The sequence below is a fragment of the Lacerta agilis genome, chromosome 1 (assembly GCF_009819535.1).
Source record: "Lacerta agilis isolate rLacAgi1 chromosome 1, rLacAgi1.pri, whole genome shotgun sequence".
NCBI lineage: Eukaryota > Metazoa > Chordata > Lepidosauria > Squamata > Lacertidae > Lacerta > Lacerta agilis.
The window spans coordinates 132020968-132045901 of NC_046312.1; the positions used below are offsets into that span (position 1 = coordinate 132020968).

Consider the following 24934-nt stretch of genomic DNA (forward strand, 5'->3'; position numbering starts at 1 on the left):
ATACGTAGACAGAAGGAAAATCACAAAGGAAGTGGAGGAGATTGAGGCATAGGTAAACAGAAATATGTGATTCTTTCAAATACAGGGACTTAGGCTCAGTGAAACATGGTACTGAGAAATAAAAAATTCCTTCCAGTAGCACCATAGGGACCCAACTGAGTTTCTTCTTGGTATGCGCTTTCGTGTGCATGCACACTTCTTCAGATGCACTGAAATAGAAGTCACCAGACCCTTATATATAGTGAGAGAGTGGGGAGGGGTATTACTCAGAAGGGTGGTGGGAATGGGTGATTGGCTGATGGGTGTGGAAAACCTGTTGATGACTGTTAACGACTGCAATTAGTCCTAAAGGAAAAAGCAAGGGGTGAGATGGCTAAATATAGCTTTGTCATATATAATGAGACAAGAATCCAATGTCTTTGTTCAGACCAGATCTCTCCGTGGTTTTGAGTTTGGTAATGAGTTGCAATTCAGCAACTTCTCTTTCCTGAATGAGCACATAACACAGCATCAAGAAATCTGGAAATTGAGAGCAAATGAAGAAAGGAAAGTTGACAAATATATACAAACATCGTGCTGCTTTATTGAACGCACTGTTTAAAAAGAACTCGCCGCCTCAATCACATGGCAGGCTATGCTGGGGAAATGCTGGTAAGTCAGTGCAAGAGATCCCCCCCCGCCCCGCCCCGCCCCGAACAGAAGCAGCTCGAGGTGCAGCAATGCAATGCAAACGGTGCTTCTCTGCCTGCCTCCGCCCACCCGCGCGAGCCGGGCTCCGCCATTCCCCACCCTCGGCCTGCCGTCGAGGCCTGCTGATTGGCTGGGCCCGGCATGGGCTCATGTCAGTCCAGATCGGATGTTGGCGCCGCGCGCTTCGGGACTTGTAGTTCCCTCCGCCGAAGCTCCGCTGCCGCCGCTGTTCGCCTGGACTTCCCTTCCCGGCATGCCGCGGGGCGAGGCTCCCCTGCTCCAGCTCCCCGGCGAAAGTTGCGGCGCCGGAGTTTGGGGCTCGGGAGGCATAACGGCAAGATGGATGGGGCGTGAGTATGGCGCGCACGCCGCGGAGGAGCCGGGGCTGCCCCGGGAGGGCTTCAAGGCTGCCGCAAAACAAGGGCGGCGGCGGCGGGGGGGGGGTTTGTGCCGCTTGTGCTTTATCTTTCGGGACGCGCTTTGTGGCTTTTTCGCCCCATCGTCGTTTCTGGCGCTCCTGCCGCGGGCTGGGCTGAGGGGGCTGCCAGAGGAGCACCGATCATCAGGGCAAAAAGGAGCAGGGTTGAGACCCGGCTTCCGATAGGAGAACCTTTAACTCCCTGCAAGCTCAGGAAAGTCCTTACAGTGCCGCCTCAGATTTGCCAGAGCTCAGTCCTGATGCTGAGCAACCCTTGACTGTAGTTCGAAGATGGAAGTCCTTTGGGGACACTTTTTTTTTCCTGAACCAAAAACACACCCTAGGCTAGTGCTCCGTTATTTTTTAATCTGAACTATACTAAGGTTCGGATCTCCTCTGGAATTGACCTGTTCCCTGCTGTGTCTCCCCTGCTAGATGTTTGCGGAGAAGAAGAGGCGGTCCCTACAAGACAGAGCCGGCCACGGACTTGACCCGCTGGCGCTTGAGCAACGAAGAAGGGCGGCAGCGGTGGCGATTCCAGGCGGACGGCGAGGGTGAGGGTGGTCGGGGGCAAACGGCGCTGGAAGCTCACTCGCTAGGGCTCAGCACGGTAGGTAGGCGGCTGAGGCGACCCCTCGCCTGCTACCAGCTTCTGAGGAGAACGTGCCAGTTGCATTAGTACCGCTTGGTTCTTTGGGGATAGTTCTGTTGGAAGTGAACTTCAGACTTCACTTTGTCTGAATGCACATTGACTTGTCTGCTGAAGAAATCCTGTAATTGCAGAAGATTTGAAGGCTTATTCTTTGGCGATCCCTCACAGCCGAGTAAGAGTGTCTTCCATGAACACGGTCTTAACAGTGAGTCCGTAAGTGACTGTGGAGGCCAATTCTGGATCCACACGTCCTTCCACAGTGGGGACATAGGTTTCCAGGAGGGAGTTGATGACGGTGAGGGTTTGCTAAACGTGCCTTCCCCTTGGCATGTTTCTCCCTTTTGTCCTGAGTTTGAGTGTTTGAAGGCATATCCTAGGGTACAGGCAATGTTCATTTGGGGCTTCCCTCGTGCCCCATGTGCCCAGAAAATGGGTCCTAAAGCTTCAGAGGTGCTTCCTGGCATCAGCGTGTTGGAAGAGAAAAAGCAGGAGTGGCAGAAGAGGGTGCCTTTCAGGAGAGGTTACGAGTTTCTCATTGAGGAATTCCTGATGAGATTCCAGGGAATCCCAACTCAACTGAGGCTGCAGTTTATTTTCCTAAATGTTACAAAGTGGTCCTAGAAGTCTGTTTTTCCAGTGCCAACTTGGATGTGAGAGCTGCCCATATCTCTGCTCTGGAGAAAGTAAGCAGAACTGGCTTGTTGCTTTTAGTCTTCATGTATTGGGAAGGTTCTTTCTTAGCTTGTTTATTCTTGCTGGAAAAAATACTTCACAAAAAAGCTGAATTGATCTGGCGGCAGCCCCTATGCTGCATTTATGACCCCTTTCTCCCTTGCCCACACCTGGCTGTTCCTTCAGCCTCTCTTGTGATACCCTCCCCAAAACTGGTTGGTCCTAATAAAATTGAGTTGCCTTTTTTTGCTCCAGAGGCAGATATTCAGCCCTCAGAGTCCCAGTGTTTGGAGGGGTATGCCACCCTAAGAGCGCCTGGGCATGTACTTAGATGAGGCCCCGTGGTCCTTCCTGATAGATGCCAGAGTCTTTGATTCCCTTTCTGTTTGCCTGTTTTGCCAGCCCAGTCTCCTGCTTTTCCTTGCCTTGTTGTTCTTCCCATGCCCTTTCCCTTCTCCTAGGAAGAAGAGAGGAGCTGAGTGCCCCACAACTTGTGGAATTGGTCTCCTGCCCTACAAGGTGCTCGCTGGAGACATTCATTCATTCATTCTATTCCCCTGTCTGTTATGAACCTAAGCTTCTGCTATAGAATTCACCCGTGTCTCTTTCCTTTTTCTTCTTCACTGTAATTGGCAGAGCAAATTTTTCCCGGACTTGCCAAAGGCCTGCACAGCACAGGAAGCAGCAGTGAATGGGATGAAGTTTTACTCAGGTCTGCAAGCAGAAGATGGCCACTGGGCTGGGGACTACGGAGGGCCTCTCTTTCTGATGCCAGGTATAGTTACCATGACAACTCAGCAAACATTTTCTCCAACCAGACAAGCAGTGTTCCAGCAAGGGGTGATGTGTAACAAATCCGAAAGTGAACGCTTTGGGTGCGACCAAATCCCCAACATCCCCGAGAGGGAGAGGGAGTGGCTGGGCCTTGCTTCTCCTCCTTGAAGGTACCAGTGGAGCTGACACAGTTGAGAGAAGTGTCAGCTGGAGAAGTACTGCATATGTGCAGGAGAAGGAATTCTAGCGTCATAGAGTTGGAAGGGACGTAAGGTCACCTAGTTGCAATCTGTCAGCAACCAACTTCGATAAGAAAGTTAATTTTTAAGTAAAGGGAGTTTAAAATAACATGTGCCTCATCTTATGGAATCCTGTCGCTCGCTGGAACATTTAAGGAGGCAAAGAACCTTGCTTGTTTCATGACAGAGCTGTGTAAATTCATGATCAAGATTTTGTGATGTTTCCTTTTTTATTCCCCCCCCCCCACCTGATGGGATCAGGAAGGAGAGTAACATAGGGAGCTGCCTTATACGGAGCCAGACCATTAGTCCATCAATCTTAGTATTGTTTACACTGACTGGCAGCGACTCCAGGATGCCAGGGAGGTGCTTTCCTCAGACCTGCCTGGAGATGCCAGGGATTGAATGAGGGAGCTCCTGAGTGCAAGCTAGGTCCTTCCCCGCTGTGTGCACCCATCATGCAGGTGTGTCTGCCTGGGTCATCCTCAGTGGGTGTGAGGCTGGTGGCTGCCCCAGACGGCTTCCTGCCTATGTGAAGACATTGCTCTCAGCACCTTTGATTGCAGCATAAGTGATCCTATCTATCTCTCCTAAACATTTATGTTCTTTTTTGCTGACTAAGAGAATCAGCATATTTAGTGCTTCAGAGGACTGATTGTGTAACTCACTGATCTCCTTAAAACAGGGCTCTTAATCACATGCTACATTGCCAAGATCCCACTGCCAGAAGAGAGCAAGAAGGAAATGGTGAGGTACTTGCGTTCAGTTCAGCTCCCAGATGGAGGATGGGGCCTGTGAGTAAACCTTAAAAGTTGTTGCCTTAGAAACTGCCCACCTACCAAGCTTGGTGCATGAGGGGGTCCGGGTAGGAAGGATCTGACCCAGCCGCTGGATCCAGTTCCCCAGCCCTTGTTGAACAATATGTTATGTTGCAGGTTGTAGAGACTAAAAAGTGAGTTTGCCTTCTCCACTGCTCAGTGCTAGAAACTGAAAACTGGTGGACTGGAAAGGAAAATGGAGAATAATTATTATTTTTTTGCCCAGAAAGTGACTCCCCCACAGCCAAAGGAGGAGTTTGGATTTGATATCCCACTTTATCACTACCCAAAGGAGTCTCAAAGCGGCTAACATTCTCCTTTCCCTTCCTCCCCCACAACAAACACTCTGTGAGGTGAGTGGGGCTGAGAGACTTCAGAGAAGTGTGACTAGCCCAAGGTCTCCCAGCAGCTGCATGTGGAGGAGCAGAGACGCGAACCCGGTTCACCAGATTACGAGTCTACCGCTCCTAACCACTACACCACACTGGCTCTCATTGATGGTTAAAGTAAATGTTGGGTGATAAAGTTGACTGTCCCCAGTGAGAGTGATGATAGATACAACACGCTAAAAGCATTAGCACATAGATAATGGAGTAACAAAAATGCTCATAACAAAAGGGCTCTGAAAAAAAGACAGAAGTTGTGGGAGAGTTACAGATTAGCTGGTGTGTCATGTGCAGAGCCCATGTGCAGCAGTAGTGGAAAAAACCCTTTGTGCATTTGGCCCTTAGATTAGCCAGTTTGTATGAAGAGCATGGAAACAGTGGAAGAGGCAAGGCTCATTCTTGTAATATTAAACTATGGATTATGTATTACATCCAAATGGGTCTAGTGTGTAAACAAAACCCTGTTCAACAGTCCAGACCTGCTGGGAATTGAAACACCACATGGAATTTCTATAGTCTACATTTAAAATAGATAACATAATGTTCCCATTTGTTTTTATGGCTGTTCTCTGCATGGAAATGGATCCAGCCCTCTCTGTAGCTCCATTTGCCTTAGTAATCTTGATCTACCTGCCTGAAGTCAGTCAGGACAAATGTGAGTTACTGCCTGGGTGCATGGCACATAATCCTAACAGTTCTGATGTTTTTGTCCGGTAGGCATGTTGAGGACGTATCCAAGGTATTTTGTACTGCTCTCAACTACACAGCCATGCGAATCCTTGGGGTCAGTCCTGATGACCCAGATCTCTTGCGGGCTCGGAACAACCTCCACAGTAAAGGTGACTAACCAGGAGACCACCTCACATGAAGGTGGCTTTGTTTTTCAGTCAAGTGTTATCCTGTGGAAAGGGAACTCTCCTTATTCCTAGAGTGAGCGTCTAGTTCTTCTAACATCCTTTTCAGGAGAGTTGGAATCTCTTTTGAATTTAATATACAATACACAATTTAATATTGGCTGCCTTGAGTGCCTCTGCTCAAAGCACCAGGCATGAGGATGCCGTGATAGAGCTCCATGCTGTTGTGCACAGGAGGCCAGAGTTCCCTGTTTGGGTCTTCTCTCACCAAGCAGCATGATTGGCGGGACACTAAGGAGGACTCTCACCCAGTACTCTTTGGAGAAGGCTGAGAGGAGGAGGGATGTAGAAATAATCAGGGGTCATCCTTTGGCTCCAGTGGGAGTGTTTTGTTTATATTATCCCTTTTGCAGACAAAAAAGTCAAACAGTGAGCATTTGTTTCTTATAGAAGAGTCCATTTTACTGCAGTGATCTCTGGTTTTATAGATATCTGTATGAGTTCTTGTATATTTGGCTCTTCAGGTGGTGCTACAGGAATCGCTTCCTGGGGTAAATTTTGGTTGGCTGTTTTGAACGTCTACAGCTGGGAAGGACTGAATACACTTTTCCCTGAAATGTGGTACGTGCAGTTTTGGAGTATCACAGTGCAAGCCTAACCATGTCTTCTCTGAAGAAAGTGCTGTTGAATTCAATGAGACCTGTGGGTATATGGCAGTATACAAATCTAATAATAAATAATAACGTGGCTTACTCCCTGGTAAGTGGGAATAGGATGGCAGCTTTATCTAACATAATTTATATCTATGCCTTCTCATAGAAACAACTGGAAGTTATGATCAGTTTGGCAATAGGTTGGCATGTTTGCTAAGTCCCTAGTTCAACTTCTGGCACATCAGTTCAAAGAGCCAAAAAACACCTAAGTTTCAGGAGGCCACAGAGACTGGCTACAGGAAATCTATATGTCAATTAACTTTTTAGCTCATATTGGTGAAAATTTGGCCTTCATAAACCTTTTTGGGTAGGAAACCTTAGCTTTACGCAGACTACGGTACAAAGCTAAGGCTCACAGCCATTGCTCCGCCCACTTTTGTCTCTGGCCACGCCTACTTTTATGCCTGCTAATGCCCATTATGGACATTCAATCCCTGAAAGGTTGCCCATGAGTGAACACAGACCTCAGCCAAAAACCAGCTTCCCAAGCCCCAGTTTAGCATGTTTTCTGAACCTAAATTCTGGTTAGTGTTAACTATGGTTTGTTTAAACAAACCAGCTTGATGAACTGTGGCTTGCAGTTAGACTGTTTCAATAATTACAATTTATTAGAGTTTGTCAGGTTCAGGCAGCAGAGCAAGCTGTGTTTGATGGAAATAGGAGTGTAAGTTTGTTGCGCCTCCTTGGGGCTCAGCCAACCAGGACGGCGTGTGAGCTCCTTCTGGTCCCATTCAGGTGGGCCATGGGCTCAGGGCTCATGGAAAAGGAAGGCTCGGTTGTTCGTGTACGCTCAGCAAGTTTAGTCCTGAGTCTGCTCCGGAGTCCCTGCTGCTATCCAGGTAGCTTGCCATGGGATGGATGCTCTGTGGTAATCTCCTTAGGGCCCCAGATACATGGCTACAGGGGCTGCCATTTCTAGAGTTCTGCCCATCCTTTACCATAGGCTTCTCTTTTGATTTCTGATAGGCTGTTTCCTCGCTGGGTGCCAGCCCATCCTTCCACTCTTTGGTGTCACTGCCGTCAAGTTTACCTGCCCATGGCCTACTGCTACGCTACGCGACTCACTGCAGAAGAAGATGAGCTGGTTCTGAGCCTCCGGGAGGTAGTACCAAAGGGCCTTTTTTCCTTCCTCCATCTGTCTGTTTCTCTCTCTCTTATAGAACCATAAAATTATAGAGTTGGAAGGGACCCAAGGGCCATCTAGTCCAACCCCCTGCAATCCAGGAATCTCAGCTAAAGCATCCATGACAGATGGCCTTCCAACTTTTGCTTAAAAACCTCCAAGGAAGGAGAATCCACCATCTCCTGAGGGAAACTGTTCACTGTCAGACAGCTCTTACACTCAGAAAGTTTTTCCTGCTGTTTAGTCAGAATCTCTTTTCTTGTAACTTGAAGCCATTGGTTTGAGTCCTACCCTCCAGAGCTGGAGAAAAGAAGCTTGCTCCACCTTCCATGTGACAGCCCTTCAGATATTTGAAGATGGCTGTCATATCTCCTCTCAGTCTCCTCTTTTCTAGGCTAAACATATCTGGCTCCTTCAACCATTCCTCATAAGGCTCGGTTTCCAGCCCCTTGATTGCCCTCTGCACTCGCTCCAGCTTGTCAACATCCTCCTTAAATTGTGGTGCCCAGAATTGGACACAGGACTCCAGGTGTGATCTGACCAAGGCAGAATAGAATTGTACTATTACTTCCTTGATCTGGACACTGTGAAATGCTTTAGAAAAGTGTTTTTGCTGTGATTCCTCTGGAGGCACCACAAATGTTCTTCTGGAACCCCAGTGAAAGCGTGGCTTACAAATTATATTGACTTCTTTAAGACTTTATATCTCTTTAAGGTTGTACAGAAGTCAAGGTACTTGGTCCAAAAGTGTGTGATGGATTGGGAGGCGGAACATACAGCAAATACATAATTTAAGGATTTGCTTAGATGGCATAAACATAATGAAATTCTGTGGTCAAAGAAGACGCTCCGCCTGGTCTTATAGCAGGTCTGAGGCTGAGAAGGAGCCTAGGCAGCCTGTTTCCAGCTTTCTCTTCTCTTGCCAATTCTGCTTGGTGTTGTGTGACCCTTCTGTGCACCCAGGAGCTCTACACCCAGGACTATTCCCTCATTGACTGGCCGGCGCAGAGGAACAATGTCGCTGCGGGTGATGTGTACATGCCACACAGCCAGCTGCTCTCCATCGTCTATGGTGAGCAGAGTGTGACCTCTGGGCTTGGAAGGTAGTCCTGCTTGTTTGCAGACATGCTTGCCGTTGCCAGGCCTCTTGTGCTGTTCTCTAGCTGAGATTGTGCTGCTGGTCAGAAGAAGGAAAAGCAGATGGTTCACGGAGAGGCATCGCTGTATTGCCCCAGGTGGACAATTGGGCGGTAGTGCATACGCCGTTAGAGGAAAGTGTGATGTGCGGATCAGGGCTGTCTGTGTATACTTGGAAGTAAATCCCACCACGTTAGTGGGTCTTCCTTCACTGGGGGAATGTAAGGTTGCCTGCTTGCTCCCCTTGATGCTTTTTGCTTTTGCTTTTGCTTTCTGGCACGTAGTGGATAAATGCAATGGAAAACAAACTCTGTAGAGGAAGGTTCTGCCCCTGCGAAGAGGCCACACCCGTATGCATGCACTGTGTGTAGTTGGGCTAAATGCCTCTCTGGCCAACAGCACATTTCCTGGCATCTGATGCATTTCCTGCAGATAGAAAAGCTGTGAGTCCCCCGCACAGGCCTGGCACGGGGTGGGCTTGGCCTAGTCAGGGCCATGCTTGTGTGAGTCTTCTGCACATGCAGCGCCTCTGCCTCTCTTGGTCAAGGGAGCCCTCAAAGCTATTTTTCAGCCTTTCTTTTCCTTTTTATCTTACTGCCGTGGTTGACTTCTTGCTGGCCGTGGCTGGCTTCATTGCTCAGTGCTGCAGGGATAATGAGAACTTGGATTAGCAGCCTACTCGACATAATTCTCGTTTTGTACAACTCCACTTATTAGTGTATCACCTGCTGATTTCATGAGCCGTTGCTTTGTTGTGATTCAGAGATTTCATCCAACAGTAGACAGAAGTGGTTTGCGTTGTTTACCTGACAGGCGCACTCACTTTGCAGGGTTGTTGCAAGTGCTCCACACATGTTGAACAGAATCCCACCAGGGCATCAGCATTAGTGACAGGGCTTGTCTGTTCAGAGCATCTAGCATTTATCTTTCAGCCCCCTAGTCTCTGTGTTCTTATCCCTGAACCCTTGCTTGGCTATCAGCTGAATCCTGACTCCAGAGTCACAGTAATGCCACAGCAGCTGATTCTGGGTGATTCCACTACTTCAGCACAGTTTATGCTGGTACAGGGGCACGAAGGAAAAGAGTGAACGTGCTTCTCATGCACACAGGGGTTGTTTGCAAATGTGGCTTTGCCATTTTCCAGTGACAGGATTGATAATTCACAAATGAAGTTTGATTAGCTCTGAACTGCCATGGAAACCTAAGTTTGGGATTTGCTAAGTGTATGTGGCTCAATTCCTGCCCATATTACTCTTCAGTGCTCATATTCAGCAGATAAATGTGAAACCTCTTTGTTTCTCTCTGCTTCCATTCCAGCAATTCTCAACACCTACGAGAGATTCCACAGCACAGCTCTGAGACGACGAGCAATTGAGCAGCTGTACGACCACATTAAAGCTGATGACCGATTCACCAAATCCATCAGCATTGGCCCTGTAGGTCACTTTTGAGTGGCACTTACAGTTGAATAGCTCTGGAATGGAACTTGATTTGCAGATTCCAAAATGTTTGTTCAGTGCATCTGTTCTTGGTAGCATAGTATCTAATGAGCACAGGCAGATGGTTGCAAAATTTGTCACCCCATTGATCCATTGATCACCAGGGTTGATTTGGCTGCCCCGACTGGCTGGTCAGGCACCCCCAACCTCCCCCCACCCCGGCATGTGCATCCCTACCGATGATACGCACTCGGTGGAGCACAACCATCCCGGATGGAAGATGTGTGCCTCCTGCTCTTCAGTAGAAAACATATGGTCATTGATGAGCACAGGCTCAAAGCTATACACAGATGGAAGGTTCCTTCCATAGAGCTGAGTGGAAATCTCAGCGGCAGGGCACATGATCTGCAAGCAGAAGGTCCTGTATTCCACCTTTGGCATCTCCCAGTTGAAAAGGAGCCACAAATACCAGCAGAGCTCAGAAATAGCCCCGGTCTCCACTGACCCCCTTCAGCCATTCTGCAGTGGGGAGAAGCGTTTTGGCTCCACCCCCACCTCTGTTCCAGGCAGGGGAGGGGGGTTGGGGCAGAGCTCAGCATACTTGTCCCAGCTGCAGTTAATGCTGGAGCTAGCTACTGTCTGAGTCTTCTTTTTGACTGCATCCTTATGAGGATTGATGTAGGAGCTGAGTTTATAAAGAGACACAAATATTAGGGGCTGTTTGCTCTATCTTTCTTAGGAGAAATGACTTTGCCTTTCTCTGCCCATTTAGATATCTAAAACAATTAACATGCTTGTTCGCTGGTATGTGGAGGGAGACAAGTCTCCTGCATTCCAAGAACACGTTTCCAGAATCCCCGACTACCTCTGGTAAGGCTTTGTTGAAACTCAGACTTGTACATCCTTACAGCTGCTTGTGCACAATGCTTTTAAGGACTCCTGAGTACTCACTGCTCACCAGGAGACTTGGGAAGTAGCTGCTGAACTCCCCTGATGAGAGCAGGTTTGCCTCGTGTTGGTGTTGCTCTTCACCATTCGGACGGCATATTAAGCTCCCAAGCAGAGGACCATCCTCTTCCCAGGAGACCAGTAGTATTTGAACAATAAGCTTGAGAGTCGGCGACTTGCCCAAGGCCTCCCTGTTGGCTTAAGTGCTGAGCAGGGATTTGAACCTGAGTTCTCTTCAGCCCCTGTCAAGTGGGGACTCCCTTAGGGCAAAGTTTATGAGGAGCTCATTAGTGCTGGCGTGAAGATAATTCAGCTTGCACACCCTTTGCCCATTTCTTCACCCAGGGTACAGGGAAACATAGTTGAGGTGCAGGGCTCTGTTTAGCCAGTCTACAACACTGAGTGCTTTCTATCTCCTTGCAGGCTGGGACTGGATGGCTTGAAGATGCAGGTAATAATCCCTGGCCTGGGTGAAAGGGATTTATTTTTTCTCTGTCTCGCCCTGTTCAAACTGGAAAAGCTGCTTTCAGAGCGGCTTCAGGATAAGAGAAGCAGCGGGGTTAGCGGACATTTTCCTGCAGCCCACAGCCACACCCTGGTTTCAGAATTGTGTGTGTATTATAAAGTTGGAGCAGCAAAGCAGTTTGGGAGAGGTCTAGAACCCAGGTGGCAGAAAGCTTGCAGGGAATCCAACTTAACGCAAGTTGAGAGCCACTTGGTGCCAGTGGTTGAGGAGTGAAAACAGAGCTCTTCCTCCACAGCTGCATCCTCAGAAGGTCGTCCCACGAAGCATTTTGAGACCTCCTCCATTCTGGCCCAAATGATTTAGTATGAGAGTGTTTACTAAATACTTAGTAAAAGCCCCCAAATCCACTTGGTTCAGATACCACAGTTGCAATAGTTTAGCCTGTGGGTGGATCCAGAGCACCATTTAGTTTCGGGTTTGGGGAGTGATTTTCGGCTGTTGCGGCCAAAGGAGAAAAACACAGTTTTTGGAGGGGTGCAGCTGGCCACTTGCCCTTCTAGGCTGGAGGCATCTAGCAAGAGGGCATTGCTGAATGACTCAGCCCAGTAGGTGATTTATGTCCCCCCCCCCCCCGCAAGAGGAGTTTTTGAGCAGTGCAATGACTATTGTCCGGTTGCTTTTAGTTTATTGTTATTTTTAAAAAAATCTGTCCTGCTCTTCTGGTGCTCATGTGCCACTCAGGACGGCTTACAACAAATCAAAATCACAATACAATTCAATATTGTTAAAATTGAAATGAAAATAAAAACACACATCAGACGAACTACATAACATTAAAATCCATTTTGAAGGAACGGTGGCCAAGAACCCAAGTGAAAAAACCCCTAGACAACTTCACTTTGCATGGCACTTCCCGGGTGGCACTTGCCCATGAAACATTAGCTCTTTGGGCATTTTGTCACAGGTGGATTTTAAAAATGAATAGGTTAAGAGAAAACATTTATCCAAGTTATAGATAAATTCTTGAGTTTGTAAAACGGTTACATTGGTCACATCTTCTAATATACAATAAAAAGAAAGCATATAAACTACTTTGTATACTTCTTAATTGTTTTTGCAGGGATGATCAAGCCAGTTAACAAATAGTTTAATGTTAACAAGAGTTCAAATACAGTGGTACCTCTGGTTACAAACGGCATCCGTTCCGGAGCCCCATTCGTAACCCGTGAAGTGCGTAACCTGAAGCGCCGCGTTCACGACGTGATTCGGCGCTTCTGCACATGCACGTGATGTCATTTGACGCGTCTGTGCATGCACGAACCTCCAAACCCTGAAGTAACGCGTTCTGTTATTTCTGGGTTCGGTGCGTTCGGAACCCGTGTTGTTCGCATCCCAAAGCATTTATAACAAGAGGTACGACTGTAATGTTAACTAAAACACAAAATATTATGTAAAGTCACTACGGAGTTCCCCTCTCCCAGCTATTTTGCTGGCTAGCACTTGGTACACGAGTGGGGAAGGTTGTAATAAGGACTCCCTCGGTGGCAGTAGGCTTTTCTTTTTTACCCCATTGCCAATTGTAGGGGGAATTGCTTTGGGGGAACAGCTGAGCCCCTTCTGCTGCCGCAAGAGAGACAAGTCGGGTGGGAGGGGAGTGTTTCTTACGGCACCTTTCTTCTCTTTCAGGGCACTAATGGGTCACAGCTTTGGGACACAGCATTTGCTATCCAAGCTTTCCTGGAGGTAATTATTTTTCTTTGTTTTGACCTAGGACTTAATAGGGGTAAACATGGCTGTTCCTCTGTAATTTTAGGGAGAATTAGCCTGTAGGTCCAACGCACATGAATCGAATGACTGAAGAAAGAGTCTGGGATATAGAGCATATCTAGTTCACACAACACAGAAAAGTAATACAAATGGTGACATGTCACTAGTAGAGATGCAATCAGGCCTACAGCCAGTAAATTTCTGTTAAGAATGTCTGTTGGTTGCTGTTGCAAGTGAATGCAAAGCAGCAAAGTTTTAAATAGCCTAGAATGTTGAATTAATGTTACTCAAAGCGTATTCCTCAGCACGTAAGGGCCAAATAGCATGAATGCAGTTTTGTTTTGTACGTAGGAACCACATGGAAGTCTGAGCAGCTTTAGGACTTTGGGGGTGAGCTGGGGAGTTCAACTTTTTCCCTGCCCCAGTTTTGAAATAGTGATTTATTGGAAGCTTCAATTTACACTTCAAGGAAAGCGTATTCCTTGTGCCCATGGGAGTTTCCTTCAAATGCAGATCACAGTTCTGAGAGGCCGTTTTTGCCAAGCCTGTGGTAGGGAAAGAGTTAAATTCCTTCCCGGTCCCATCCCTGCAGTCCCAAAAGTCACTGCTTACCTTAATCCCACCTTAACTACACTCACCAATTATCATCACACAATTATTGCTTGGCCCTGAGTTCTAGTGAGATTTGTGGGCCTGGCCCCCAGGTTAGTATAGGATAGGATTGTAGCCTTAATTCATCAAATTTTAATGAAATTAATTTTAACAAAAATTATTAAGCTTGATTACTGCTCCTGGATTCAGTTTTAAAAATCACATTATGTCAAGACAAAATAAAAAAAAATTCTTTCCAGTAGCACCTTAGAGACCAACTGAGTTTGTTCTTGGTATGAGCTTTCGTGTGCATGCACTATATAAGGGTCTGGTGACTTCTGTTTCAGTGTATCTGAAGAAGTGTGCATGCACACGAAAGCTCATACCAAGAACAAACTCAGTTGGTCTCTAAGGTGCTACTGGAAAGAATTTTTTTTATTTTGTTTCGACTATGGCAGACCAACACGGCTACCTACCTGTAACTGGAATTATGTCAAGAAACGTCTTTTTCTTTTTTTTAAGGCAGGTGCCCAGAAAAGGCCTGAATTTAACTCCTGCCTTCTACGTGCGCATGAGTTTTTAAGAATCAGCCAGGTAAGAACCAGGCATATACATATCCATGATCCAGTTCTGCTGTAATACAGCCCACATTTTAAAAATACGTAGGTTTTGATTTTGCAGTGCACCTCATAGTTCTGTGCAAGAACTGGGTGTGCAACTACACCCACCTCTGCATTGCTCCCAGGAATGTGTCCCTTTGTTGTAAGCCAAAAAGAGCTTATCTTCTGAGTTTATGCCAATAAAAAACTCGAAACTTGAGGAGTTAGGAGTCCAACGTTTATGCAAGAATGTGAATTTCAGCCTCTCCAAACTCACGTCTTGGGGGAAGTGTTCCACCAGGTGAACCAGATTTAACTGCTACATCTGGAAGACTGTATTCCTTTTCTCTATGCAGAGAATTTCTTGATTTCTTCTCTGTAGTTCTCAAGGCACTGCAACATCAAGAAAGATTCCTTGCTCTTGAGGTCAAGATTCCTTGCTCTTGAGGTCAAAATTTGCTGGCATTGAATTGCTGAAGTGTGTGTGTGTGTTTTTCATAGTTGCAAGTATCTATACCCATACAAAAATGTTTTTATGTCTATAACCCCTTCAGGTCCAAACTCGAAATTACAAAGACAGCTGTGGCTTGTGCTTGTACTGCAAACTTTTTATATCACTTTCTAACCTGCGTCTAGCATTTTTAATAGCGTAGTTCTTAAAACAGTGTTCCTTTTATGTCGATTGCACTTGCCTTCTTTGTCTGAGTGTAGCTTGTATCTCCTCCAGATTCCAGATAATCCACCTGATTATGAGAAGTACTACCGTCAGATGAGCAAGGTATAATCACAAAAAGCTCCCTTTCTGAAAGCAGCGATGCCAGATGCTAAATTAACCTGGGAAGATAACAGTCCAAAAATCTTTCTCTGATTTTTTTTCCAGGAGAAAGGTTTTTCTCAGTTAGCTTGTTCCACTGTTAAGTCGCTCATGAAGTTAGGATTGTTTTCCTCACTCTTTAACCTAAATCTTCTTTCTTGTCCTTAAAAACTGACCTGCAGTTTATGGAGAGGCATAGCCCCAACCCAGGGAATGATTCTGCATTCATTGTAGGTTTTGTTTATGGTGTTTAACTGAACTATTTGAAATCAAAGGCTTTTCTTTTTAAAAAAACCAATAGTAAAGTAATTGGATTTTCTAAAAGAGTAAGTTTTTCTGTACTCATATGCTGGAAGACTAGAAAGGTCAGCTGAGCAGCAGAGTTACTTGCAATATATGTGGTCCTGCAAGAATCCTCTGCTCTGCATTGCCTAATGCTCTCAATTGTCTAATGCTCTCCAGGGTGGATTTCCTTTCAGCACGCGGGACTGTGGCTGGATTGTAGCTGACTGCACTGCGGAGGGGCTGAAGTCAGTGATCCTTCTGCAGGACAATTGCTCTTTTATAAAGGAACTAATCCCACCGAGCCGTCTCTTTGATGCTGTGAATGTGGTGAGTGGCTGGGAAGGAGAAGCAGCCCCTGGCTCAGAGTCCAATCTGCCTCCCAAACGATGTTGCCTTTGGCTGGTTGGTGGTCATAAGCTGGAGGTGGGGATTTCTGGGTGAAGCGTGGAGCTTGTGGGAGTATTTCTGACAGGCCCCGCTGGGCCACTGCTTAAGGCTGTGGGGCCACTCCAGTGAGCTCCATCTTTGCCATGCCCTTGTCCAGACTCTCTCTCTCTCTCTTCCTCTGTGTCTGACTTCAGTTGCTGAACATGCAAAATGTGGACGGTGGCTTTTCCACATATGAAACAAAGCGTGGCGGCTGGCTGCTGGAGCTCCTGAACCCTTCCGAGGTGTTTGGTAAGAGAAGGAACTTGCTTTGCGTCCATGCTAGCATAGTTAGTAAGGGGTTGTGGGTGTGTGTCAGTGGAAGTCCACTTGGGCAAGCGTGGGGAGTGGGGCATCCTTGTCTCAGTAGAAGAACTGAAGCCATTCCACACCCACCCTGCCTCCCACTGGCAATGTTATTTGGCTCCTGCTGGCCCCACTTAATCTTCAATCAAACTCTGATATTAACAACAATTGTACCCGAAAGGAAAAGGCAAATTATTTTAAGTTTCAAGAAATAGAGGCATGCCACACAGGAATCTCACATCTCTCTCTAGAATCTATCTTACTGATTTTCAAAATATAGCCTTTATTGATATTTCTGCTGCATTTCAGTCTATTAATCAAAATAGACTCTGGGAGAAATTTGAAATTGCCAACCTTGACTGCATACTTCTGCTTTTAATCCAAGAACTATACAGCAACACAGGAATGAAGGTCAGAGTAGGTTTAAATGGTGATATGACTAAGGCTTTTAAGCTGGATGTATGCAGATGATTTATTGCAGCTCTCTCTTTCCCAATTGGACCTCAAAGATCTCTTGGTCCTAGGTACAGATGGTGCTTTGATCAGCAGCCTATAGATGAAACTCGCTCATTTAGATTCCTGGGTGTACTCCTTCATGAAACCTTCTTTCGGAAGTGAAAGTCAAAGCTCAGGAAACCATATTGGCACTGATGAAGTTCTGTTACAACGAAGGAGGGCAGCCCTAAAGATATTTGATAGTAAAGTGCTTCCCCAAATGCTCCATATGGCATTGGATTCTGATCTGAACTTCATTAAAATTTTGGAAACTGCAGAATATTTTTTCAAGAAGCTACAGTCTCTACCACCAGGAATCTCTGCAGCTCTTCCTCATACAGAATCCGGATGGTCAACAACTAACATAAGAGCAGACAGCACTCGAATATATTTAAGAAATTGCTACTATGCCTATTGAGTGTATTCCTGCCCTGTGCTATATGGAAGGGTGATAATCAAGATGTTTTAGACTATTATTATTTTCCACAACTGAGCTCTGCGTTGGCCTTGAATAAGAGCCAACTTAGGGATTGGCTTTTCCAGATGGACTCCAGAAGGGACCAGCTACTAATTAGAAATGTCATTAATGAGGTGCATCTCCCAGTGATGCCCACTGCAGTCTTGGGTGGCTGCTGCAACAAGATCCCAAATGCAGACGGACTTTGTGTTTGTGGTCAGTCTCAGGCAGAAGACATCACTCTGTTGGCTTCCCTTTATATAGAGGCCCAAGAGATGACTTTTTGAAACCTTTGCTCACACAAACAAGTAGGCATACCCTGGCAGAAACGGCTTGGTTTCTTCTGAGTGCCAGTAATAGCTTTGTAGCACACAGGGCAGCCCTTTATGCAATGGCTGCAAGACGAGTCAGGAGAAGGAGTTAAAATCACTAAGTGATTCAGAAGCTGAATTTGAAATCAAGCTGGAATTGCTGCTCTCTTGCATCATGTGATGAATCCATGATCTGTATTGTTTTATTGGTTCTGGCGCTGTGGGTTAGTCATGGCCTTTGGCTGTGTCAGCAAACTTGTCTTGTATTTTTTGTGTGGTTTGCAGGGGATATCATGGTGGACTACACTTACGTAGAATGCACCTCGGCCGTCATGCAGGGGCTGAAGCATTTCCAGGAGCGCTTTCCTGAACACCGGGCGCAGGAGATCAGGTAAGAGGAGGGAAGGGAAGGAGCGGAGCAATTTAAAAACAGGATGTGAAACCTTTGTTTCAGAGTTGACATGGGAAAATAAATTCCCTCCTGTGGAGAAGTGTCTATTGGGCACCTGACCCTTCTGAGGGGTGGGAGTGAAGAGCATTGCTATTCCTTCCAGTCTGGGCTAGAGAGAGTGGTGCTGGGAATAGTGGATATTCACAGGGTTGAAAGGGTTTCCCACTCTTTCCTTTTTGCTTAGAGAGACGCTGCAAAGGGGCCTCCGTTTCTGTCAGAAACTTCAGAGAGCTGATGGTTCCTGGGAAGGGTGAGTGTCCTCATAAAGCTAAGGGCTGCTTCAATAATTTGTTGGGCTTTCCAGCTGCTTGGCAGGGTATTTAAAATGAATAGCAAGATGCCTGCTTTGGGGCAATTTTAAGAAGCAGAGGTAAAAAAACACACCCCACTTTTCAGCACCAGTTTGAGACCTTTGGGTGGTTCTAGTAGGAGAAGCCAATAGCACCTTTTTATTAGCAGTTTAATTTGTCTGAGAGACCAGTGTGGCATCTGACCCTACAAGTCTCAGACAAATTAAACTGCTAATTTAATATTTAATATTCCATACTCACCTAGGAGTAAGTGCCACTGAACTTAGCTCTCTTTAGACAAATACAAAATTGTGCGGTTGGTGCAATAAGCGAAGGGAAGCTGCAGAGTTTTTAGAATAAACATTTAAAGTAGAAGAATTGTATAAAAGCTATGAAGACATTTTTTTAAAAGAGATTAGGTTGCCAGATGGAATGATCTCCCCTCCCCATCCCCTGTGTCCCACCCTAGCCAATTTTGGGAGGTGTGTGAGGGGTTGTGGGGGGGGGGAGAGCTTTTTTATGTGCGGGTGGAAGCCCTTGCACAGGAGCTGGAGGCGTTTATCAGATGAATCATGACCAGTAGCTTCTGCAGCATTTGTTTTTATTCAATATCAGAAGTAATGGCTGAAATACTAGCACAAATTAGTTACATCAAAGGAACCAGCTTTAATTTTCTCCAATATATCTCAGGTTTTAAAAATGATTATAACATTTGTGTTGCTATGGCAGCAGGCAGGCTGAATGTATATGTTCCAGACATATACATTGAATCATGCTGGTTTAATAGATATTTGAAAGATAAGGAAAATAATTTATACAGGTGAAACTCGAAAAATTAGAATATCGTGGAAAGGCTCATTTCTTTCAGTAATTCAACTTAAAAGGTGAAACTAATATATGAGATAGACTCATGACATGCAAAGCGAGATATGTCAAGCCTTTATTTATAATTGTGATGATTATGGTGTACAGCTGATGAGAACCCCAAATTAACAATTTCAACTTTGGGGTTTTCATCAGCTGTATGCCATAATCATCACAATTATAACAAACAAAGGCTTGACATATCTCGCTTTGCACATCATGAGTCTATCTCATATATTAAACTCCAGTAGCTAATGAAAACAATTGCTTACATAAATGGACTTTTCCACAATATTCTAATTTTTCAAGTTTCACCTGTACTGTTGGTTTTGCTTCTGCAAGTAAACTTCAGGCGCATTCCCTTGATTTGGGATTGTTTGGCGCAGCAAGGAGGAAGGAACTGGTTCTCCTCCCTGCTCGGTTCTGTTTGCTGACTGACTTCTCCCTCCTAGGTGCTGGGGGGTGTGCATCACCTACGGCACGTGGTTTGCTCTGGAAGCCTTTGCTTGTATGCAACACACCTACCAGGATGGGTGAGTGAAGACCTGCGCCAGATTTTATGATGGAAGCTCCTCTGATCAGAATAACTTGCTGGCAGTGAAAAAGGGATGTATTTCATTCAGCATGAAGAATCGTGCTGTTTTGTTGCTCTCTATGGGATGGGCAGAAGGAGGGCGTCGTATCCCTGCACCAAGCCTAGAGACAAACTGCTGTGGGATTCAGCTGGGAGCCAGCCTCACCTGAAGAGTTGAGTCAGCAAGGTGGCAGCTCTCTCAGGCTCACCTGCGCAGGGGACGGACTGGAGAGACCGGCACTACCGGCCCAGACAGACCCATTGTTCTCACCCACAGCTTACCGAGGTTTCAGCTGAGGACAGGCTTCCTGCTCAGCATTGGTTTGCAGTGGTGACATCCACTCTCTCTCCATATGTTTCTTCCCCTGTATATATTATCCTGGCCCCATCAAAATGCAGAAACACCATCCCATCAGGCATCAGATGGGCCTGCTGCAGATGCTTCTCCCTTGACATTTCCAGATTCATCTTGTAGCTCTCAGCCAGCTGATGGGTGCTGCGCCTGTATGTTTGCACATGCACTCTGGGGAGCATTGAGCCTGTGCTTTTCCTTGATATCCTGTCTCCTTTTCATTTTTCTCTGTCTGGCGTGATAAAATTCCTTGCCTTGTCCTTGCTAGCCACCATATGTTCCTCCGCTACTCTGAGTTCCCGTTCTCCTGCCCTTTCTCTTCCAGAGTGGCCTGTGGGGAGGTGAGCCGCGCTTGTGAGTTCTTGGTCTCCAAGCAGATGGAGGACGGTGGATGGGGAGAAGACTTTGAATCTTGTGAGCAGCGCAGATACATCCAGAGCACCACATCCCAAATACACAACACCTGCTGGGCTCTTCTGGGGCTCATGGCTGTTAGGTAAAAGTTTGTGCTTGGAAGTGACATTGACCCTTGGCCTTTGCACGGGGAGGAGGGCAGATAAAAGCAGCCACCAGTCTTGAATTGCATCTTTGGGGGGACCCTTACTCAGCTGTCCCCCATTGGGTAGTAGAGGCTACCACCAAGCATTCCCAAACAGCAGCTTCCTGGGTCTGTGCTGCAGCCTGCGCACAAGAAGTCCCTTGGGAAAATGCAGGCCTCCCTTTCTCCTGGAATGCCCTTGTGCTGAAGTTCAGCATTTGGCAGCTGCAATGAAAAGATCACAGCTGCCTTGTCTGGGGATTATTTCTGCCTGAGCATAGCCTGCTGTCACTGCGCATCTCCTTGCTAGCCATGCACCCTGGCATCATGCTCCTCTGCCTTGCAGGGGACAGAAATGCTCCCTTGCTGCATCCAGCCCTTGAGCTGCTCCCTTTGTTTGTGGGAACAGTTAACAAGTTAACAGTTAACAAGTCTCTGACTGAGGCCATGCTAACCTGGTGGCATTTGATCGTCCTGCCTACGATATTACATCACTTGCAAGAATCTTTCCGATATTTGTGAATTACCCGAGCCTTAGCTTTTCCTCTCTAAACCTTACTTGAGCAGTGAACTTGGGTCAGAACAACTCTTCTTCCTTTGCAGGTATCCAAACGTCAGAGTCCTGGAAAGAGGGATCAAAGTTTTGATTGACAAACAGCTGCCTAATGGAGACTGGCCTCAGGTGAAGTGTGCCTCGAGTGCATTCCATATAACGCAAGGGCGCAAGCAACTTGCACGTCTTTGCAAATCACAGCATTGCCATTTGCATACATTCTCTCTCTCACAAATACACCTACAAACACACCTTTCTTCTTAGCTCCTCAGAATCCCTCTTCCACCCTGGTTGCAGATTTTCCTTCAAGCACCAGAGTCTCTTTTTTGTTCCTTGTTCCAGTATGACTCCCACCACCCACATTTTAGCTCCTGTTTGTACCAATCCCAATCAAACAGCCTTTCTTTGGCTGTGAGGGATTCTCTCTTGACTATTCAGCAGCTCATGAAGAAAAGCAGCCCTGACTATTGCTACTTCTTGGAAGGGCTGGTTCTCAAAGTGCCCTTTGAGCCGTCTGAAGTTTTTAGTGTTTAAGCATGGATCAGGAACAGTGGAAGTAGGAAAGCTGGTGCAAGCCAGATTATCAAGATCACTGTGCATCGTCTGGTTTATCCTGGAATGCCTGCATATTGGAATCGGAGCCTTTGGTCCAGCTCATGCTCAGGGCAGTGAAGGTGTCATTTATTTATTTTTAAAATGTAAACATTTCAAAAAGTATCAGCTGCCATTTCACCATAGATAGTCAAAGCAGGTCACGTCTGTCATATGGTACCTCCATATATGAGGAAGTTTGTGCAGCTCAAGGCCACTTTGTAGGTGCTGATGCCCTTACAGGTCGCTCATCTTTCCGTGCTTCTTGCTGTGTTGGAAAGATGAGAAGATGGATAAGATGGATTTTCTGTGTTTCTGTTTAATATTTATGCTTCATTCTTTTATTGGTGGGTTATTGAAATTGAGACTGCAGTTTTAATATTGAATTTTTAAATTTGTATTTTAATCTGTTATTTTAAATTGATTGTGTTTATGTTTTTTGCTGTGATTTTAATTGGTGTTAGCCGCCCTGAGCCCGGTTTTTTTTGGCTGGGAAGGGCGGGGTATAAATAATTTTTTTATTATTTTTATTTATTTTTGCCTTGCAGGAGAACATTTCCGGAGTATTCAACAAGACCTGTGCGATCAGCTATACCTCCTACCGAAATGTCTTCCCCATCTGGACCCTGGGGCGCTTTTCTCGCCTGCATCCTGCCCACCCGCTGGCTGGCAAGCTCTTGACGGAGGCATTAAGAAATGGAGAGACAGGCCTGGCTGGCAGGATGGCAAACGGACACGGGGGAGCACCACTCCCCTCTTCCTGAGTTTGGCGTGGACTGCCAATCTCTCTGGTTATTTTTCTAAACTCTCTGGAACCTGGTGAGGAGGGAGAATTGAAGGGGAAACACAGAAGGCTTCTCTGGGTGGTTTGCCGCCCTCTTGCTCCTCGTACTTCTACATGCCAGGCAGGAAGGAGTTGGCCCAGGAGAAGTGATGAGTGGCAGACTCTCGGTGTGTGCTGTGGTTGACTCCCATTTGCTGCTCAGAACGGACACGTTAGACGCAAAAACCCATGATTCTGTACCCTGCACTGGGCATTAACATTTATTTAACATTCTGTACACGCATACCAAACATTATGGTGGTTGCGTGTATCCCTGCTGTTTCACTGTTATACTTGCGGTATTTGCAGTGGAAGTGTAACTTTTAGAATAAGCGAGGTAAATTAACACATAACTTCATCAGTACTGATGCCTTAGTTTTCTCTTACCTTAAAGATGAGCTTAAATTGTTCTTTAGCGTATGGGTGGGGAACCCTAGTGCCTCATCCCCCCTCATGGCCAACCTGCTGGGGTGCAGAGGGGGCACAGCAATTGAATAGTGTGCGCTAGTTGCGTGGACTCCATGTGCATATATATCCCAGGGAACAGACATTTCTGGGACTTAGGTCCACCCAACTGCCACCTACAGCCAGCCCACCTCCAAGGTAGTGGGGAGGCTACAGCTGACCATTGCCCAGCGTTTTGGAGCTTAACATAGCCTGGAGTGCAAGTCCCTTCTTGACATTTGATCTACTTACCCGAAGCTGAATATAATTCTCTTACCAGAGAAGATTCAATACAGGTTTTGTGGAGATGGACACAGTGACAGACACGCAAGCCTTGGCCTGTGCACACCTGGCCCTGATCTTGCCGTGTTGCAGGGGAAAGGTTTTCACAAGGCCTTAACTGGAAGGCAAGTAAAACCCTCTACTGAAATTTGGTACTTTTCTTCTGAAAGTCAGGCACACCTCATGCGCGGGGTGGGGGGCATTTTGCAAACAGGGAACCACCACTGAGAAGACCCTGTCATGGTATACACCAAGCAGCCAGAAGTGGCATCTCCAACAGGACCCGAGTTGCTCCTTTAGGCACTGGGATCCCAAGCCATGTAGGGCTTTGCATGCTGGTACTCACACCTTGATTTGGACTTGGTAGCTCACTGACAGGCAGCGCAGAGATTTCTGGACTCGTGACCCTTGGTTCCACCAGGCTGTCCCATTTACCAATCTAGCAGCTGCATTCTGTGTGAGCTGCAGCCTCCAGACTGTTCAAGGGTAGCCCCATGTGGAGTGCATTGTAGTAATCTATATGGGAGGTCAATAGAACATGGGCAACTGAGGCCAGGATATCCTGGTCCTGGAATGACTGTGACTGGAAAACCAGCCTTCCTGGCTTGGCACTCAAATGACAATTTGGAATCTAGGAATCTCTTTCTTCCAGGAGAAGTGCAACCCCTCCCAGAATAGGTCATGCATCGTATTCCTGAATATGGGAACCACCACCCACAGTGCTTTTTTCCTTATCAGGATTTGGCCTCAGTTCTCCAGGGACCCTTGTGTGAGCCCACAGCCCCAAAGCCAGAGAGCCAAGCAACCATCTCCTAGATCTACCTCCTGGTGGTGACCCTGTAGGTATGAACAGACTGGCAATGGTCCCTCCAACTCCTATTCCAGAAGTTCCCAGAGCTGCTGAGAAATCAAGAAGATGCCACAGGGTTACAATCCCCCCACTTCCATCCCAGTAAAGGACATCAGGGCAACTAAAGTGTCAGGATGCTGTTGGTGCTTCCCACGAGTAACGACCCGCAACTCCAGATCTGTATATTTACAGTACTTTATTATACAAATATGTACAAGATAGAGAAACAGTCCGTGCAACCATTCAGTCACTTTCAGATCCTGGAAGTGGTGATCTATGTGAATGCCCCCAACACAGCAATCTGGAACCTGATAATCTTCCTCCAAGAACACTGCAGCTGCTGCCCCCCCGCATCACCTTGCCCAAAAAGTAAATGATAAGAGGCGGGACTAAACTTCTGGATCCAGGGACAGTCTCTTCAAGAGAGGTTTATCGCCACCTCTTTGAAGGCAGAGAACTTAACTCACTCTCACAATAAGGCACCAGCTGCTCCTGGACCCATCCAGTCAGTCAGTCAGTCAGTCAGTCTTACTAGTGTTTGTCAGCCTTGATGGGCAGGGAGCAAGAGCATATGTATGCAATTGGCCTCAGCACCACAAGGGTCCTGTCTGTCACCAGGCTGCAACAACGGAAACTGGCCCATGGAATCTTAACAGTGCTCCTGGGACTCCTAATGAGCCTGGACTGTGATGTTGGGTTTGGCATGGATCCAATGAATTTTGCCCTCAAAGTGCTTTTGCAGCAGGCTAATGATGGAGAGGCACTGGTCAGCACCAGCCCATTTGCCAGCTCTGCTGCTGGAGACAGTCAGAAATTATTTAGAGGATGGGTCTGCCTTCTGAATGTGCTTAAACTTCTATTGAAAAAGAGCTAGCCTGTTCAGAACAATTGGGCTTACTGGGGAAATGGGGAAGACTAAACTGGGAGTGAATTGTGCATTAG

General features: G+C 46.6%; 1 protein-coding gene across 1 annotated transcript; it reads left to right on the top strand.

Annotated features, from left to right (window-relative positions):
* Positions 1 to 1011: 1011 nt before the first annotated feature.
* On the top strand, positions 1012 to 22747 carry LSS (lanosterol synthase). Its single transcript, XM_033171956.1, has 22 exons — positions 1012 to 1040; positions 1544 to 1718; positions 3069 to 3207; positions 4131 to 4239; positions 5367 to 5488; positions 6028 to 6124; positions 7183 to 7318; positions 8303 to 8411; positions 9794 to 9912; positions 10688 to 10785; positions 11287 to 11314; positions 13016 to 13072; positions 14210 to 14281; positions 15014 to 15064; positions 15563 to 15712; positions 15967 to 16063; positions 17666 to 17771; positions 18016 to 18081; positions 19438 to 19518; positions 20237 to 20407; positions 21053 to 21131; positions 22142 to 22747. Exons 1-22 carry the CDS (start codon positions 1030 to 1032, stop codon positions 22355 to 22357), a joined length of 2289 nt encoding a protein of 762 aa, XP_033027847.1. The 5' UTR covers positions 1012 to 1029; the 3' UTR covers positions 22358 to 22747.
* Positions 22748 to 24934: the final 2187 nt, after the last annotated feature.